The sequence below is a fragment of the Phodopus roborovskii genome, unplaced genomic scaffold (assembly GCF_943737965.1).
Source record: "Phodopus roborovskii unplaced genomic scaffold, PHOROB, whole genome shotgun sequence".
In the NCBI taxonomy this organism is placed as follows: Eukaryota; Metazoa; Chordata; class Mammalia; order Rodentia; family Cricetidae; genus Phodopus; species Phodopus roborovskii.
Window position 1 is genome coordinate 3,183,120 of NW_026125397.1, and position 19,085 is coordinate 3,202,204.

At 35.0% G+C, this 19,085-nt stretch overlaps 1 protein-coding gene across 5 annotated transcripts in view; it reads left to right on the forward strand.

The window, feature by feature from the left end:
* Positions 1–16,417, forward strand: part of Bclaf1 (BCL2 associated transcription factor 1) — a 30,527-nt gene extending 14,110 nt beyond the window's left edge. For 2 of the 5 annotated variants that reach the window (XM_051175362.1, XM_051175364.1), the window contains exons 7-13: positions 1,945–2,050; positions 3,177–3,261; positions 5,807–5,982; positions 7,136–7,316; positions 8,205–8,351; positions 15,248–15,460; positions 15,595–16,417. In XM_051175362.1, the coding sequence (XP_051031319.1) occupies positions 1,945–2,050; positions 3,177–3,261; positions 5,807–5,982; positions 7,136–7,316; positions 8,205–8,351; positions 15,248–15,460; positions 15,595–15,600 (914 nt within the window). In that variant the 3' untranslated portion in view covers positions 15,601–16,417. Of the gene's footprint in view, positions 1–1,944; positions 2,051–3,176; positions 3,262–5,806; positions 5,983–6,116; positions 6,280–7,135; positions 7,317–8,204; positions 8,352–15,247; positions 15,461–15,594 lie in introns of those variants that run through there. The other 3 variants (XM_051175366.1, XM_051175365.1, XR_007833921.1) reach the window with 2 other exon arrangements.
* Positions 16,418–19,085: the final 2,668 nt, after the last annotated feature.

Consider the following 19,085-nt stretch of genomic DNA (forward strand, 5'->3'; position numbering starts at 1 on the left):
ATATATCATATTACATGTAAAGTGAAGACTCTTTAATAAGACTGTTTAAAGATTGTCATTGTATGCCTATGACCTGGTAACACATAATGCATACATTTATAACAACTCTAGGTAGTATAGTTAATATTTTACTGAGAATTTGTAGTCAGTTTAAATCGGAAGGCATTAGAAAAATAGTTGTTGAATTTGTGCTACTTTGTTTATAATATTTCAGTTCTCTGGGTTTATTATGTAAAATGGGAATTTTAAAGCAGTGCAACTGTATTAGTGGGTATATGAGTAATGACTAATTAGAATAATATCTTTAGGTTGTAAAAAGTAAAGGCTCGTTTTAGCAAAAGACATAACTTCATTTTTTTCACCAGTATGTAGTTGTAGTTCAAAAGCTGCTTACAAATTTCAAAGGTTTTAGAGTACAGTTTTGTTTGGGGTCAATTAGATAAGTTTTGCTTTGGTTATTTTTATATTTAGCAGGTTCTTTGCCCGGAAACTCAATGGCTGTTGCTCTGTCTTTTTTTTTTTGGTTTTGTTTTGTTTTTGGTTTTTGGTAAAGTTGGTCTCATGAACAACTCTTAATACCTGAAGTTTGTCGCTCACAGTTCCTTACACTGAATAATAGTTAATAAATTTCTTTTTGGCTATAGTCAGCATGGTAACGATTCTTGCTGTTTGGCTGTAGATAAGCTTGCGAACCATATTACCACTTTTATGACTATAGTATTGTGGCATATAAAATTAGGAAGCATTAACTTTTTTTTCTTTTTTCAACCTTTTTTTTTTTGACCTGTCTCCACAGTTTATTGATGAATTTTGAGATCAGATTTTGATACATTTTTTTCCTTTTTCATTTTGTTTTTTTAGAGGATCTGTAGTTATGTTTCATAATTGGTGTTGTGCAACCGATCTGAACAGCTCTTACTTTATATAGAGCTGAAAATGCCCAGTGATGTTTTCTTTTTCATTGTAACTAGGTCCTGGAATATGTTTTGAAATGGCAAAATCCATGTTTCAAAGTAAAATAGCTGTTGAAAGATACAGGCAAAGTTGAATCTTCTGTCTTCCTGGCAAAAATGGCATAAAAACTGAGTTGCTAGCTCAAATTCCTGGGTTTCATGGAATTATGATTGAGGCACTACCCTTGTAGTGGCCGTTTCAAGTTTTAATGATTGGTTATGAGACATGTGCTGGATATTGGGCGGTAAGTTGACACAGATGTATGTTGATCTGTTAAGCAGATAGCTTGCTTCATAATGTAACATTTCATAGTTCATGAAATACACGTCTCTATTTTACATTTTCAGCGTTATCTTAAACTGGTTTAGAAACTAATCAATATTGTTATTACTAATTTAAAAAATGTTTAAAAGAGAGATAGAATATCGTATGTGCTGTCAGGTTTGCCAAGATGCCAGATTTTTTTGAGGAATTAGTGAATGTAAATCAATTTCAAAGTGTTTTTTCCCCCAACTGAATGGCACTGTTCGCTTTTTTTGTAATGCCATTTCTGTTGATACGTCATCACAGTTAAAATAATTTTACTAGTTTACTCAAAGTATCTGTGCTCTTTATTTTTGCTTTCTGCAAATGTTCAGTTGAAGTGACAACTTTGTTTAATTGGCAGGGTTTTAAGGACATACCGTCTTACTATTCCTTTTTTTGTTTGAGAAGGTAGTTTATTAGCATGGAGTTAGACTCTTGGTTAATGTATTAATTGTTTAGGGGTTATATTTAGTATTGACAGGGAACTGTGAGGACATTTGAAGTCATGTGTTGAGGTACAAGGAAGTAACAGAGAACAGGAGTTTTTAACACTTGATTCTCTTCTGCTAGGTTTCTTGACTATTTTTATTTTCTTTCACCCGCTCCATGCCCTTCTTTCACAAATGAAAATCCCCTCTTAAAATTAAGATTCCTAATTCGGCAGTGTTTCTCCTAAATCAACAGAGCAATACTTCAAATCACCTGCAGTGACCCTAAACGAGCGGTTCACTTCATACCAGAAAGCCACTGAAGAACATAGTACCCGGCAAAAGAGTCCCGAGATACACAGGTATGTATTGTACTGTGTTTGCATATAAAATATTACTATTGAAAGATACACATACACATATATCAAGGTTATATGGCAAGCGTGCTGTCATAACGAGAAAAGTAAACTTTGGCTTCTGTCTCTTAAGACTGAAACAATGTATTTTCAAGTTTAACCCACCCCCACCCCCACCCCCGATTTTAGTTTAGTTTTTTAAGCTTGTTAGAATTTAAAATGACAACCTAATCACTATGAAGTTTAAATAGCTGTAGCTTTTGGAGGCCTGGGTTGGGAAGTGACTGCCTAAAGGTACCTTTGAGTTTGCTGAGTTCATTTGGAGTAAAAATGCTTAGGGAGAAGCTGAGTTGGTCATGAAAAAGCTTGAATGTCGTCAGCCAGTTGTGTTGCAGTCTGGGTTTTGGCACTTTGTTGCATTGGGAACCAATTATGTAATGTCCAGATACCAGTATTTTCATCTACTTTACAGAATAGAGGTAAACCTTGTCTCTAACTTGGTGCTTAGTTATGTAGGTATTTTGATGACTTATTAAAGAAGCATTGAGAAGTTTTAACTCATAATAGCTTAAAATGGAAAGGTACAGAATCACACACAAATTGAACCAACTATATGAAATTATAAGAACTCTCAGAAGCCATTAGAGTGTTAATAACAATACTAATGTTGAATATGTTAATGTGTTATAATTGCTTGGTTTACTATTTAAAACAATCAGAATTTTTTTTCCTTTTTTTGTATTTAAAATATAATGGTGCTTAAAAGGTCTGCTATCATTTATATATAAAAATCTACCGAAAACATTCTAGTTGGTTTGTTTTGTGTTTGAGGCAGAATTTTGCTGTGAAGCTTTGACTGGCTACATACTCATGTGGTATATGTGGGAATCTTTGTTATCTCAACCTTTGGGATATTGGCATTGGAGGCATTTGCCACCATCTCCAGTTTTTCATTTATTTTTAATGTATATAATTTTTATTTCTTATTTTAGGAATTAAGTCAATAGACTTTAAAGTGCCAAATTGGTTTATCTAGGAGAGATTTAACTCTCTAGTACCCCCAACAATGAGTAAAATTTTGAAGTCAGAAAGTGAATTATGTAACTTAAAATACACTTTATTTTATATTAAGGAGGATTGACATCTCTCCAAGTGCTCTGAGGAAGCATACCCGTTTAGCAGGAGAAGAGAGAGTTTTTAAAGAAGAAAACCAGAAGGTATGTTTTTAAAAAATATACTTGCTTTTCTTGTGAAGCTGAACTTATTGATACTATACTGAACATTGCTTTCTAAGACAAAATGATTACATCTTTTAAAACTTATAAATGCATTATATTTATGGTGTTTTAATTTAAACCAATAATACTTTCTGAAAAATGCTTATCAGTGATAAATGTCAGCCCTAACAATAGGGACTTGGTGAGTAGGTAAAAGATTATCAACATTATTATATAAATTATATTGTGGTTTTTACGAGGTTTTGGAGTGATATCAATAAGTTGGAATTTGAGTGTTAAAGTTAATTGTATTTCTGCTTCTTCAGAAAATGCTATGTCTTTTGAGGACAACAAGTTTTGACAACCCAGGCTGTTCTTGAAGTAATGGCAATACTCCTGCCTCAGCTTCCTGAATATATAGCTTACTGACGTGTGCCATCACGCCTGGCTATTGCACGTTGTTTATGTGATTTAAGAAATAGCAACCCCTTCTTCTCCCCCACCCCCTGCTCTTTCCTTGCTGTTGTTTGGTCCTAGTTCAGTTTGTTTTTGTTTTAGCTTATTTCTTAACTATTGTCCCTTATGTGTTTTCCAACAAGAGACAGGTGGACCCAGATGGGAGGGGAGGTGGGGCAGAACTGGGAGGAACAGAGGGAGGGGAGACATAATCAGAATATACTGTATGAAAGAAAATATTTTCTGCTTAAAAAAAGAGAAATAGGCACTTTAGGCTGGATACAACTTTATTCTCTGTACCCATTAGGCAGAGACAGATGGCTTTCTCAATTCCAGGCATGTCTGAGCTGCATATACGTTCCATGCTAGCTCTGGCTACATCATGAGAAAGAACAGAAATAGGCGTTCTACAAACTAAGTGTACTTTTGTTTCTGTTGGACTACTTAGGAATTTGGCTTTGAAACTTGAAAAGAACCTGTGTAGATCCTACTGGTAAGGTGAGGAAGCCAGGGAGCTTAGTGAGACTGCAGAGCAGTCATTAATGGGTTCTGATGAGTCAGAGTTGACAATTATTACGTATGCTAGTTTATATGCCTGTAAAGTGTTTATAGTAGTCATATATGCAGATGCAGCAGAGATAGGAAAATTCTAAGATTTTTAGAAAGTATCTTCTTAAACCTTGACTTTCATAATTAAAAATAAGCTTGTTTTGTGGAGTTGTGGAATAATTGTGCTATCTTTGATCGTTTGTACCTTTATTGGTGGAAACTTAATGACATTGCCAGTGTGCACATTGTTCAATACGGTGTACCACTAACTGAATTGGTTTTGAAATCTAGATGTGTAGGGATAAGGTAATGTCTGTGCACAGGAGGTAACAGTTTTGGAAAAATTTGAACTGAATTGCTTTGACCCTAATACTTTAGGTCCAGTAAGTGTTAATTATGTTAATTTCCGCAACAATTGACAATATTTTTTTTCCTCTTAGCACTAAGACTGTTTGAAAGAGAAGTGATAGGCAATTAGGAGGACATAATTGGGCTTTGTCATGTTTCTGTCTTAGTGAATGATATGTTAATATGAAATTATATACTTAGGAAGCTTTACAAAGTAGTTTCCCTCAGGTTATCTTTTTTCTTGTGGAGTTAGTAATACCCATGTAATAAGAAAGCATTGATTATGACTAGATTTTGTTATTCTAGGAACAAATTGGTGAGTAGTACTTATCACATTGAGAGATGCATACATATATGTTTTTCAGTTTTGTTATGCTTATGATTATTACAGTTAGACTTCCCAGAATAAATATTTCTCATTGTTGAATAATATCAAGGATGTCCACATTGCTTAGCATCTTACTGATGTATAATTTCTCTTCATTCCTAGATGCCTCTTTTCAACTCCTAAATTATATAGTATTTGAAAAAGCATTGGAACAAGGAGGAGGTGAACTGTGACCCAGTTAAACTAATGTCTGATGCAATACCTGAATTGAGAAAGGGCAGTATATGGCCCAAGATACTGAGTACAGGATTGCGAATGTTTTTTGACTTTGTTTGACTTTTGTTCAGCCTCAGTTTTATTAATTGAATTCCACTTGCATGTCATGAAAATTACAGAATCCCTAATTTTGAAGTATCTTTTTCTTGGGTTTATCAACTTATCTGGGAAGAGCGTGATGATAATGAGGCTTAGTTAATGAGACCCATAACTTCAGGCTGTCAAGATTATAGACAACTACAGATGATAACTTTTAACAGTTTAACTATTTCATAGAAACTATTTGGAAGAATGAGAGTTAATCATGATTCACTGAGTAGAAGGATGTATCAGTTTGTTGCCAAAAGATTATTATAGATTGTTTAGAATAAACAAATGTAAAGATTTTAGTAACTTTTCTCTAGTGTTTGTACACAAATGCTCAGTCAAAGTGGTATTTTTAAAAGATTCCAAGGATGATGGGTTGTATATGATGCATCGGTTTTTGCTAATAAAATGCAAGTTTAGAATTTTATGTAACATAACTCTGAATGTATATATGCATTTCTGTTTCTTCCCTGAAATCTGTATTTTATGTGTTTTATACAGGGGGATAAAAAATTAAGGTGTGATTCAGCTGATCTTCGGCATGACATTGATCGTCGCCGTAAAGAAAGAAGTAAAGAACGGGGGGATTCCAAGGGCTCCAGGGAATCTAGTGGATCAAGAAAGCAAGAAAAAACTCCAAAAGATTACAAGGAGTACAAATCTTACAAAGATGACAGGTAATTGTTAAAGTTGTCTTCACTTAGGTTTTAGCTTCTAATTAGCCTTTAATAATTGTCAGCTTAATTGCTTTCAATTTTGACTATGTAATCGAATGTTTAAATTTAAACAATTAAAATTATTTGTTTTACAGCAAAAATGTATTTGTCTTTTACACGGCTTATGGTGGATGAGGACAAAAACTTTGGAATAGCAAGCTAACACTGAAAAAAAAAATGACAAATTAATGTGTCCTATTATCCAGGCTACATCAGGAGGTTGGACTTCAATGCAGTGCATTTCTAGAAACAGTTTGTGTAAGAACTTTGGTTCGTTATGCTTGATTCCGCACTTTTTCAACTCATAACACCCAGAGTACAAGACTGTTAAAGTGATATCTAATGGTTTAACATGGAGAGATGGGGGGGAGGAAAAACTAGAAAATAGGATTGTCCATTAATTAGTCTTTGAAAATTAGATTTCCATGGATATAATTAGCAGTGGTAAGAGTTACTGCAGGTATGACTTTTTTTGGGTGTTGTATTAGAATCATATAAATTTGATCATCATAGAGTCTAATGTAGGAATATAGTGTATTATAGATAATTTTTTTCTTGATGTTCATTAGGTAAATGGTGGTTTTGACTTGTGTTTTTAAATTTATGACTATTATTTGTATTGTTACATGCCTTTTATTTCTATCATGATGTTATGGCCCAAACCGTACAAACTGTTCTTACTCAGGGTGAATATAAATTAAGACTTGGACTCAAGAACAATTTCGGGCTGGGCTGTATCTTAGTTGTAGAGTGCCTTACCTAGCATATGTCTGGCCTTGGGGTCAATCCCCAGCACTGCAGCCAACAACAGAAACTCAAATCTTTCCTTTATTAAAATAACAAAAGATTATAAGTTAATGTAACGAAGAACTGAACATCACTGAAGTTTACAAACTACCAGTTTCTAGCTGGTAGGCTATAGTGTGTATGTTAATTTTGTAAGACAATCATTGAAGAGGATTGGAAACAGATTATCAGAGTTTATACCTGATTTTATTTATGTATTTTAAAGGGGATAGGTTTTTTTTAAACTTAAAAACATTCCTCATAAGATTCTAAGGAATTCTTTTATCTTTAAAAAAAAAAAAGCACAATTTTTTTCTTTATTTTTCAGCAAACATAAAGGTAGAGAGCAGGACCATTCTCGATCATCATCCTCTTCAGCATCACCTTCCTCACCAAGTTCTCGAGAAGAAAAAGAGAGTAAGAAAGAAAGAGAAGAGGAGTTTAAAGCTCACCATGAGATGAAAGACTACTCAGGATTTTCAGGAGTTAGCAGACCTCGAGGAACCTTTGTAAGTAACAGTTGTCCTTGATGATTCAGAAGGCTTTACCTTGGAGAATTGTAAAAACAGGAAATCAGATAGATATACCTTATAGATTATTAGTCACCTTTCCCAAAGTCAGAATCCATCTTGAGAAATGGATGGTATTTGAAATATTATGTTCATTCTGAAATGCTTTTTTGAGATCTTGAAACATCTATATAAATATTCCCCCCCCCCCACCCCCAGATCAGTAACAGTTTCAAAACTTCACTTATTTAATGGCTAGTTTTAGAAAACCCATTTTAAAACATGAAAAAAATCTTTTCCTCTCTTTATTATTACTGTTTTCATTTTTGACTTCAGGTCCTTGCTTGTTTGTGTACCAGTCACACTTTCCTAAGTCTACAGTATAGCATGCATTTTCTCTTGTAAAGTTTGCTGTAACTGTTTAAAGGTACATTTTCTCATGTCCATACTTTAGCTTTATCTAGCTGGATATTGCTACAATTACTAGGTCATTTAGGGAAAGGAAGAACTTTTCTTGTGGGATAACAGATGTGATATTAAACACCTGGGGTTCTGGTGATACAATTCAAAGGAACTAGATAATTTTGAGTTGGGGAAAGAGGGGATCTAACTATATCATAGTTTAAAAATACTAGTTTCAGGTCATGAAGGTACATATTTTAATACTTCAGTATATTATTTATATTAATTTACTCAACTTCCAGTTAGGCCTGTGGTATAAAATGGATACTCTTTCTGTCCTCAGAGGTTATGAAGACAGACAAGTGGCCAGAAACACATGAACACACACATTTTGCTTTTTTTTTGTTACTGCAGTAAAATCTAGAGCTTGCATGTAACTAAATACCTTTGATTCCATTACTAAACAACTTTGTTAATGTTAATCAGTTTCGAATTAGAGGCAGAGGAAGAGCCAGAGGAGTTTTTGCTGGGACAAATACTGGTCCAAACAACTCAAATACTACTTTTCAAAAGAGACCGAAGGAAGAGGAATGGGATCCAGAATATACCCCAAAGAGCAAGAAGTACTTCTTGGTGGGTGTTAGAAATCTGTTTTATTTGGTTTGCGTTGATTTTCAAAACATCCTAGGTGAATAGTAAACATTTCAGTACAGATGTTCACCATTCTGAGGTTTCACTGTAACTTGGGCGAACATTTTTTTTCTCAGTATCATTACTTAAATTGTTTGAAGTTTTGAGTTCAGATGTGGGTCCCTTTAGTTTTGATTTTATGCTTGATTTAACATCACATACAGTGGGCTGATCAAGGTAAATTAATAATATGCCTGATTTGATTGACACATAAGAGAAAAAACATAATAGTTAACTCTTCTATACCTAAGACAGTTCTAAGTGTAGAAACCTCTGAATTAAATTGTACTTTCTATCATAATTTTGTTTAAAGACAAGAAAAGGAATGTTTTTTCATGATTCGTATAATGAAGGATCTCAAGATTTTTTAAAATTCATTGGAATAATAGGAAAAAACAGGTTTTGAAAAAATATAATTGCTAGATATGCTGGCTTTGATCCTTGGTTATGATGGACCTGCTTTTCTTGTTCAAATAGTTTTCCAAGGGTAAAATAGGAGGTTGTGGTTCTTGAAGGATCTATATATAAGATTGTAATATTTTAGTTTGGCATGGGGAAAGAAAGAATTGTATGTTCTGTATTATAGAGACAGATAGATGTTAAGTTTCTAAAACTTACCAAAAGTATTAGTCTTTGTCATAACTTTTCAGAGGGAAGTCATGTTTTGGGGCTAGTTTGGAGAATTGAAAGTAAGTTTTAAATAGTAATGTCCTTAGACGGTGATCAAATCTGAGTGTCCACAGCAGATTTTTTTTTTTAATTAAGAGGCCAGATCTGAAGTGAATCTGTTGGGAAAATGATCAGTATACTTTAAAAATGGATTTCTACTTTCCTGTTTACATTAATGACCCAAAATTTGGCAAAGTTATGTAAGCTTTTAGAATGCATGACGTGTAACAGTCATTCAGTTTTTGTTCTCTGCTGAGAAACTACTAGCTTGAGTTAACAGTCTGGAAATAAATAAGGTGTATGATTCAGATATTGATGAATTGCTTTAGAAGACTCACACATGTTGGATTTGTTTATAAATGGGCTGGATAGATGGCCCAGTGGCTAAGAGCACTTGTTGCTTCTATAGGGTACCAGAGTTCAATTCCCAGTAAACATATCTTAGGCTCTGATACCCTCTTCTACCCTCTTCTGTAGTTACTTGTGGGGACATGGCGCACATACAGAAAAAACATACATACCCATAAATTTATTTAATTATTTCTTGAGACAGGGTCTCTCTAATGCAGTCCTGCCTGTCTTGGAATTCACTGTGTAGACCAGCCTGGCTTCACACTCAGAGATCCACCTGCCTTTGACTCCTTAGTGCTAGAATTAAAACATGTGCCACCATACCAAGCTAAATATTCATTTGAATATTGTGGTCTTTTTAAGAAAAACTAGAATTTGTAAATTTTAATATTTTTAAAAGGCAACTAGGATAATCCCGGTTTGGAGCTTAAGGACAAGTGACAGAAACTTTGCATTCTTGTGACTTTACAAAGGAGGGAATGAAGTTTTACAAAGAAGGAACTGATTCTTGAATCTTGAGCATAAAAATGGTTAGCTGGAGTGAATATATTCGAGGTTAAAGTGGTTAGGTTGTTGGTATAAATACGTTTGGGAAAATTGATAAAAACCCAGGAATCCTGATTGTGGTAAGCTGGGTGATGGTAGCACATGCCTTTAATCTTAGTGCTTGGGAGACAGAGGCAGGCAGATCTCTGAATTCGAGGTTAGCTTGTTTTATAGAGGAGTTCAGGACAGCCAGAACTACACAGAAAACCACTTGAATAACAACTAAACAAACAAAAATGATTGTGGTAGTCCATAATACTTTAGTATTAAAATCAATTGAAGAGGTAGATACCAGGTGCCTGAACCAAGGGGCTACATTTGAAAGAGGGTTTTAAAGTATTGCCTTCAAGGTTTTTCTTGGCATGGTGCTTTGACTGGCACTATATTTGATTTGGCCTCCTCCTGCATTTGCTTCCCAAATACTGGCCAGGTTTACAGTTGTGGACTACCACCTCTGAGTTAATGGGAACTTGGAAATAATTTGGCCTGGAGTAGTCTAGCTGAAAACCAAGAGGAAAGACACAGTATTAAAGAAAATTAAACTCTTCCCCATCTAGGTTTAATTCGAAGTGATAGGAGCAAGCAAGAGTAAACCCAATAGATAGTTGTTAATGAAAATTTAGAGACACCAACAGCCTAGAATCATCATATGACAGTCACCATTAAAGATGTGACATTACACGGAACACATGTTAAGAGGCCCACATTTCAAAGATAGATGAAGAGTAATAAAAATGACAAAGTTCAGGTGTGAGTCTCACTTCCTGGAATGCTGAGAATAAGCCTCTGTTTCCCAATTAGTGGGAATAAAGGAGTATGAGTGGCATATTGTTACGTTACATATTTTTATGTATACAGTGTTCTACCTACTTGTATGACTGCAGGCTAGAAGAGGGCACCAGATCTCATTATGGATTGTTGCGAACTGCCATGTGGGCGCTGGGATCTTTGGAAGAGTAATCAGTGCTATTAACCCCTGAGCCATCTCTCCTGTCCCACTATTAACATACCTTAAGCAGTTTAAAAAACTTGTGTAATTTTAAGACATGGTCTCAAATCTGCGTAGTATATGCTGGAGGATGACTTTGAACTCCTGATTTTATTGTGTCTGCTTATTCCTAAATTCTATCATTAACAGGCATGGGACACTGCACTCAACCATGGATTTTTACGTATTCATTTGGGACATAGACATTTTAGATTGCCTTACAATGCACAGTAATTTTATCAGTGTGTTATTTTAAGAATTTCGTTACTTCCCCGGTATGATGGTGAATGATTTTTAATTCCAGCATTCTGTGAGGTAGAAGCAAAGTTGATCTCTCTTGAGTTAGAGGCCAGCCTGTTTGATAGCAAGTTCTGGGACAGCTAGGACTACACACAGAAACCCTGTATTGAAAAAGAAGCAACAACAACAAAAATTAATTAATTAAAAGTGGTGATAATTTGTTGCTATTGTGGGCTTTCATTTTAATTTTTTTGTTCATGTTTTTGTTTTGGAGGCAGGGTTCCTCTGTGTAACCCTGGCAGTCCAGGAACATGCTTTGTAGGCCAAACTGGCCTCAGATCTACCTGCCTCTGCCTATGGAGTTCTAGGATGACAGGTATGCACCACCACTGCCCTGCTATGGGTTGTAATTTAAAATTTTTGATCTGTGTAATATGTGTATATACATGTACAATATCACAGACTGATGGTTAAGTTATTTTGGTACTTAAGAACAATTGAAGAGCATTTTGAATTCTCCAGAATTTTGTTTTTGTTGTTGTTTTTCCAGACAGGGTTTGTTTGTATTGTCCTGGTTGTCTTGGAAATCTCTGTGTAGACCAGGTGGCCACTGAGAGCCACCTGCCTCTGTCTCCTGAGTGCTGGGTTTAAAGGCATACACTATCACCTGGCTCACCAGAATAGTTTAACATTTTGTATTTTTATGTACTGACTTTAGACCATACCGAGAACAGAGATATGAGCAAAAATAACAATTAAAAAAATTACATTTAAAATTTAACATTTGTTTGGCTTCTTTAACAATAACAAACCAGTGTAGAAAGTTTAGTCCAGTAGGATTTTAATGCTCAGTAATATTTAAGTTAGACACGGTAGTGCATACCTGAAATGCCAGCATTCGGGGGATAGACACAAGTTTGAAGTCAATGTGGTGACCTACTTGCAGACATGAAAACAAATTTAAAGTTCAAAAAAAAAAAAAAAAAAAAAAAAATGTCTGTCTGAGTTGAGGCCATCTATATTCCAGAATCATTTACTGAGAAGTTTACTGTGTTGGGCTAGTAAAAATGGGGTTAGTATTTTGAGTCTGTACAGTATACTCCAGGCTGAATTTCTAATTTGTGGTCCTCGTACTGCCTTGTCGAATTATAGAATACAGCAGTGTTTGTTATATTCTTAAGTTTCTTATCTCCAACTTTGGCTTTTTATAAGGATGTGGTAATCAATAATAAGTTCTAGGAAAAAATACTAATGTCAGGTAGATCCTGAGAGATAAACATTAGGAGTTAGAACAAGTGCGAAAATACAGAAATGGACAAGTTTTCAGAAGAAAAGTAAATGATTAATCACTGGTAGAGTGAAGAGCTTCGGGATGCAGGAGGAGTAAAGTTTTGGAGTAACTTGAAATTTAATTTTTTTTTTTTTTGTTTTTTTGTTTTGTTTTGTTTTGTTTTTGAGACAGGGTTTCTCTGTTCTTTTAGAGCATGTCCTGGAACTAGCATTGTAGACCAGGCTGGCCTCGAACTCAGAGATCCACCTGCTTCTTCCTCCTGAGTGCTGTGATTAAAGGCGTGCATTACCAGTGCCTGGCTCAGACTTTAAATTTTTAAAACCCAATACTTTTTAAATTTATTAACTAATGGGGGGAGGTCTAGACAGGATATTGTTCTGCTGAACATGCTAACTTTAAAATGTAGATTCCTGTCTCCTGAATGGGATTAGAGGTCTGCATGGGATAACTTGATATGATTGTGTTAGTGGAGAGATGAAGACACAGGAGATCTTCAGTCCGTTATAGATTTCCTTTGATAACAAAAGCCATTTACTTTTAACTGTCATGTATGAAAAATATAATTAGTAAAATTAGGAGATTGGAATTTTGAATGTAAGAATTTGAAAATGAAGGCTGTTGAGAGCGGCTGAGGAGGTGGCTCAATGGTCAAAACCAGAATTTCCAAGATCCCATATAAATGCTGGGTTTGTGGGGTGAACACCTGTCTAGATCCTGCCTCTATAGTGGGAATGAAGGATTCCCCTAGCCGTAGCTACCACACTGAGCAAGACCCCTCCTCGGTGAAAAAGGTGGAGAGCATTCAAGAATGTTCCCAGCTTTAGTCATGGCCCTCCACAAGCATGCACACACACTTGGCCAAGCAACCACAAAGAACACAAGCCACACTCATGAAAATGGTAAGAGAAGAAAGCAAGTGCTTAGTGCCCACATAGTTGCTGTTAGGCCTGTCTGTGAAGGAAACATCTTAGTCACCTGAGCTTCTGCTTTCTTTTTACTTAAAATTTCAGATGAATTGTATCTAAAAATAATGGCTAATTTGGCTGGCACCCAGCTTTGCTACTACTGGTCTTTTTCATTTCTACTCTGAGTTGCCTGACGTGGGCATCCACTTATTTTATTTATTCGTTTATTTTATTTTTTTTTTGGAGACGGGTTTTTTTTGTGGCTTTGGAGGCTGTTCTAGAACTAGCTCTGTAGACCATGCTGGCCTCGAACTCGGAGATCTGCCTGCCTCTGCCTCCCGAGTGCTGGGATTAAAGGTGTGCGCCAGTGCCCGGCTTGTGGTTACTCATTTATTGCCCCCAGAATTTGTGGGAATTATATCCTGTGGACAGTGATTAGTAAGAGTTTTTATTTTTCTTTGTTTCTTGATGTTTTACTGTATAGGAATAGGAATTACCTGGTTCTAAAGATTGAATAATTAGTAAGCACTGTAGAGTTCTTGTTTGTCAGACGCTGGGTTAAGTTTTAGTTTTTTGGGTTTTTTTTTTTTTTTTTTTTTTTTTTTTCTGATTCTCTAGAAGTGTTCCCCAGGGCTGTCTCCTTGTATTAGAATGAGGTAAATTCTCAGAGAAGTTGTAAATGGCAGGTCTTTTTTCCAGAACTTGTTTGCTGCTTCTTACAAATTCAGGGACTACTAAATACAACACCAAACAAAAAGACTCTACAATAGAGTATTAATGCCACAAGTGAGCATGAAAAAATGTAATTGTAGACATTGTTTTGAGTGGCTCTTTTTTGGTTTCTTTTTTGAAGACTTATTTATTATGCATAGTGTTCTGCATGCAGGCCAGAGGAGGGCACCAGATTGCATTAGGAATGGTTGTGAGCCACCATGTGGTTACTGGGAATTGAGTTCAGGACCTCTGGAAGAGCAGCCAGACCCCTTAACTGCTGAGCCATCTCCAACTGGAGTGGCTCATTTTTAATGTATCTGTAATTTTGGTAATCTCAGAAGTCATTACCTATGAAGTCATAAACAATTCCATCTAGCAATCTTCATTTGTTTGGTAAAGGTATCAAATGATAGCTATTATTAGCAGTTGAGAACTTTTCTTTAGACTGGTTTAATAATTGCCTATACAATTCCAACTTGTAAGTTACGAAGTTAATCTTGACAGAATGGTATGCATAATGGGATATTCTGTTCTGCAAACAGTCTTTGTGATACTTTAAGAGATTCTAATGAAGTTGCTCAGTATAAACTCTTAAAAGAATGCAACATGACATTTGTATTATGCTTATTTTCTCATGTAGGGGAGTTTCTAACTTTTCATCTCACATTTGGCAGGTTTAATAAGTGAGTTAATGAGAGGGAGACCTTTGGCTTTTTGTACTGTCCTTCCCCCCAACTTTTAGATTGATAATTGGGGAGTAACTATTTAAATACAGTTATTGAAAATTTAAGGTTTGATTGTAGTAGCTTCAATACTTTCTGTAAAATAGCCGAGATAAATTGCCATGGGGCTGTGCTAGTATGATTTATCATCGACACTCCTAGGCTGCTGATTGATGTTTATTTACATCTAGATTTAAATCTCAGTGTAAGGTTTTAAAATCTTCTTTCATGCTAGGCATAATTTATGTAACAAAATAAATGTTATTTATTTTATTACAGTAATTTTCTGGCCTTTTCCGTGTCCTTACAATATTTTTGATTCTCATTACTTATAGTATGATTAGAGAATTAATTTAATGTCTTTACAAGAAAGCCATTTCATTGATGTGGTTTCTTCTTAAACCTTTCTATAGCATGATGACAGAGATGATGGTGTGGATTATTGGGCCAAAAGAGGAAGAGGTCGTGGTACTTTTCAACGTGGCAGAGGGCGCTTTAATTTCAAAAAATCAGGTAGCAGTCCAAAATGGACTCATGACAAATACCAAGGAGATGGGATTGTTGACGATGAAGAAGAGACCATGGAAAACAATGAAGAAAAGAAGGACAGACGCAAAGAAGAAAAGGTAGACATTTTCTGATTTTATATATTTTATTTATTATGGGCGTGGCAGGCAAATCTGTAAATCAACTTTTGGAAATAATTATAGTATTCACTACCCACAGCTTTATTGACCTCTAATTTTTTCCCCCCTTTTAGGAGTAGTCTCCAGATTGCAACAAAGACCAGAACTTGACAGATTTTTTTTTAAACCTGATTTTTTGTTTTCAAATAAGAATGTAAACATTTTACTTAAAATTTACTGTTTGCAAGTAGTCTGTAGAAAGTTTGTTTTAAGTCTTCAAATACCTTGGAAAAAATAGTAGACTGTATGTTGAAAAATGTATTGAAATAAAGTAGAAATTGTTCCGTACCATATTTGTAACTATCAGCTTTTAAAAACCTTTGACTGTTTTTGTTACATGCATTATATCTGCTTTGTCTATGAGAAATGGTCAAGTCCAGCTCTGTGACAGCCCTGATTCTCTTGACTCCCTGTTTGTTAATGTTTGGTTCAGAAGTAAAATGTCAACGATGCCCAAATCTACACAAACCTTCCAACAAGTTGTTTATAGTGACCACACAAATTATTTAACTAACATATTTTTTAATTTGAATACTACATTGTAGTGCAGCTAATTTCTGAAATTACCACAAAAGTTGCTATTCTGGTAAACTAAAACTAGCCTCACACTTCAGTAAATATATAAGGACAATAGCTTTGTTAATAGCTACAAACTACAAATTATTAAAACTTAGAAAGCCTTGACAAAGTGGTGTTGTTGCTGAAGGCAAACAGTGGTGTGCAAAGTCATTTTAGGATCCTTTCCGTATGAATTAATTCATAATTGGATAGTCTCTTCCATTCTCATTTGATAGTTTGAGTCATGGTCTTAGATACCTGCTACCTATAAGAGAGAAATTGGTTTGTACTATTAGTGTAAATAAAACTCCTAAGTCCACAGACCTGATTGTATTTTTTTTTTTTTTTAAAAGAACAAAAACAGCAAAAACTTGGGAGTCCTATTCATTTGGAGGGTTCTCCTGAAGTATAACTTTATACAATTAGTCATTAAGTACCTGATTGGATAACATACATATTTATTGAAGACTCTGAACTGCTGTAAATTAATCCATAATTTAACCATGTAATTACAGATCCAACATACTGTTTAGGAGTTTAATACTACCACTAAAAGATTTTGGCAGGAAGCTTGTAGCATTGATCAAACTGCCCACTTTTCCTCCCATTAATTTAAGTCAAAAATGGCCTTTTTCTTTTCAAGTAGTCTACTTTACCTAAAGAGGTTGATAATATTCTTTGCTATTTATTACCCCTTGGAGGAATAAAGTTCATGGTAAGACTGACTTATTCTAAACATGTAAAACTAGCCACTTTGCATCAGATTAGTTGTATATTTTTTCATTTAAAGGGGATAATGCTTATTCTATTAATGTAAACGTTTAAAGCTTGCAAGTGTATGGCTCTTTTCTGTTTTGATGATTTACAATGTGTCTTAGATGTTGAATAGCTAGTGACATTTGCTAAGGAACAAAATTAAACTAAAACCAAAAAAAATGAACATGTGATATGCTTATCTTTTTTAAAAATGGTTTTGACATTGGCCAATTATCTTTATTTTGAAAGTCTTTTTGTTAAATGTCTAAAGTCTCCCCCCCCCCAAGCAATAGCATTTTAAAAAAAACATTATAAAAAATATTCAGAACAGTTGAAAAAAATCAATAAAAATACAATGTGATCTAGATAAATTCTTCTGCAGGATGACTCAGTCATTGCGTCTGATGCAGCTTTGGAGAAATCAACCATCACAAACAGAACATTCTTGTCCTAGGGCTGTAAGGTCAAGGCTTCTTGCTCTTGGGTTGTGCATTGTGCTGATATCTGGGTCCTAGTTGAGATCCTGCTCTCATCGAAATAGCAGTGGATCCACAAGTTGGTGATTCTTTGTTTTAAAGTCTCAATATCAGTAAACTGAACAGATTGTCCACCACCTCTGATCTTATAAACATCAAACTTCATTACTTTAGTCTGAATCTCCTCCTCATCAGAGGCTAATTCCTGGTGGGCCAGCATCCATTTCTCATATCTGACTGGTGCCTTAGAGGTAGGCTTGTGATTTATCCATCTGGTCCCTGTGGAGCAGCACCTTCTGTATTGTACAGGCATTGATGTGTCACACACAGGTCTCAATTGCAGAATTCCCAGGAGGATCTCTGGCTTGTCAGGTTTAGGTTCAGTCACAATGCCCTTCAGGTGTTGGAGTTTTTCATATTTGACCCAGAGTTTATTTTGAATCTCCAGCTGGGTGGCTGCCCTCATCTCCAATTCCTTCTGCCATTTCATCATAGTTTCTGTTACCATGCCTTGCAACCTGGCTTCTCGTCTGCCCTTGCCAGAAAACTGCCACTGCCACTGAAGCTTGTGACTCTGGCTTCAGGCTTCTGCTGCACATCGTGCCTGTGTTCTTCGTAGGTCCTGGTGGTGGTGGTGGTTCTCCAGTCCTTCTGTTTCCGATTTCTGTCCTGAGATCATTTTTTCTTTTCTTTTCATATAGCTTTTCCTGAGATACGTTTCTTAAGATTCTTACCCAGTGTTGCATGATTTCTCCCATTAATTGTCCATCTGAAATAATTTAGTAAATCAGAAAATATCTGCAAAGTAACTTTATTACATCAGTCTGACATAATTCGTACCATCCCAATTCAGATTAATACTTAAACTCTAACAGTTTCATACCATTTTGTTTTATATGAATGCATAGAACTTTTAACAGTTTTATGGTTATACACTGAATCTTGGCATGCCTTTACTACTTCTATGACAGAGAAAAGTAGGTTTCACTGAAAAGTAATAGGGAATAATAGGTTATATTTTAAGTGCGAATGCAATGAATTAACCTTTGGTTACTTTTAAAGTTAAGAAGATCCCGCTACAGCATAGTAAAGTGGAACACCACTGTGACTCTCTCTTTCTAAGAGCCAAACATAATGCAGCCTGTGTGTAGTTTTTGAGATCACTATTTAATTTCACATTTCATGACATTGTAAAAGCTGAATGTTTCCTCTTGGTAAAACTGTTTGTTATAAGTGCCAGGAAAATAACTGAAAAGTTGTATTAACATACTTACTTTGCCAAGATCAAAGAAATAAAAACGAGCCAAAGTATTTTCCAGGAAACAGAAAAAAAAAAGCAGTTTTAGAAGGTCATGATTCAGTTATTAGTTGTGTATGATTTTTAACATCTTAGGAATTTTAATGAAAAGCAAAGTATTATACTTTGAGGAATTGTTATTGTTCCCTTTTGTCACCATTAAAAATCAGTGTTGGGAATTAAATTATAATTTGAGGGAAAACTATTACCCCATGAGAATGAATGTAGATGGCTACATGATTCTTACTCAGTATGGTGTATATTTCAACAGGGACCCTTGTAAGTTGTCATATGCCAATAAAATGTCCTAAGTGGTAATAGCTGTTGTCTGTTTACCTGATTTTGAGGCTCTTCCTGGGTAGACATTCTACTCAGCAGATTTCTGCTACCTGTTTCTAGAATTTGAAATATCAACTTAAGTGTAGTCGACTTGGTATATGGTTTGATAAATGATTTTTAAAAGTTTATAAAACTGTCT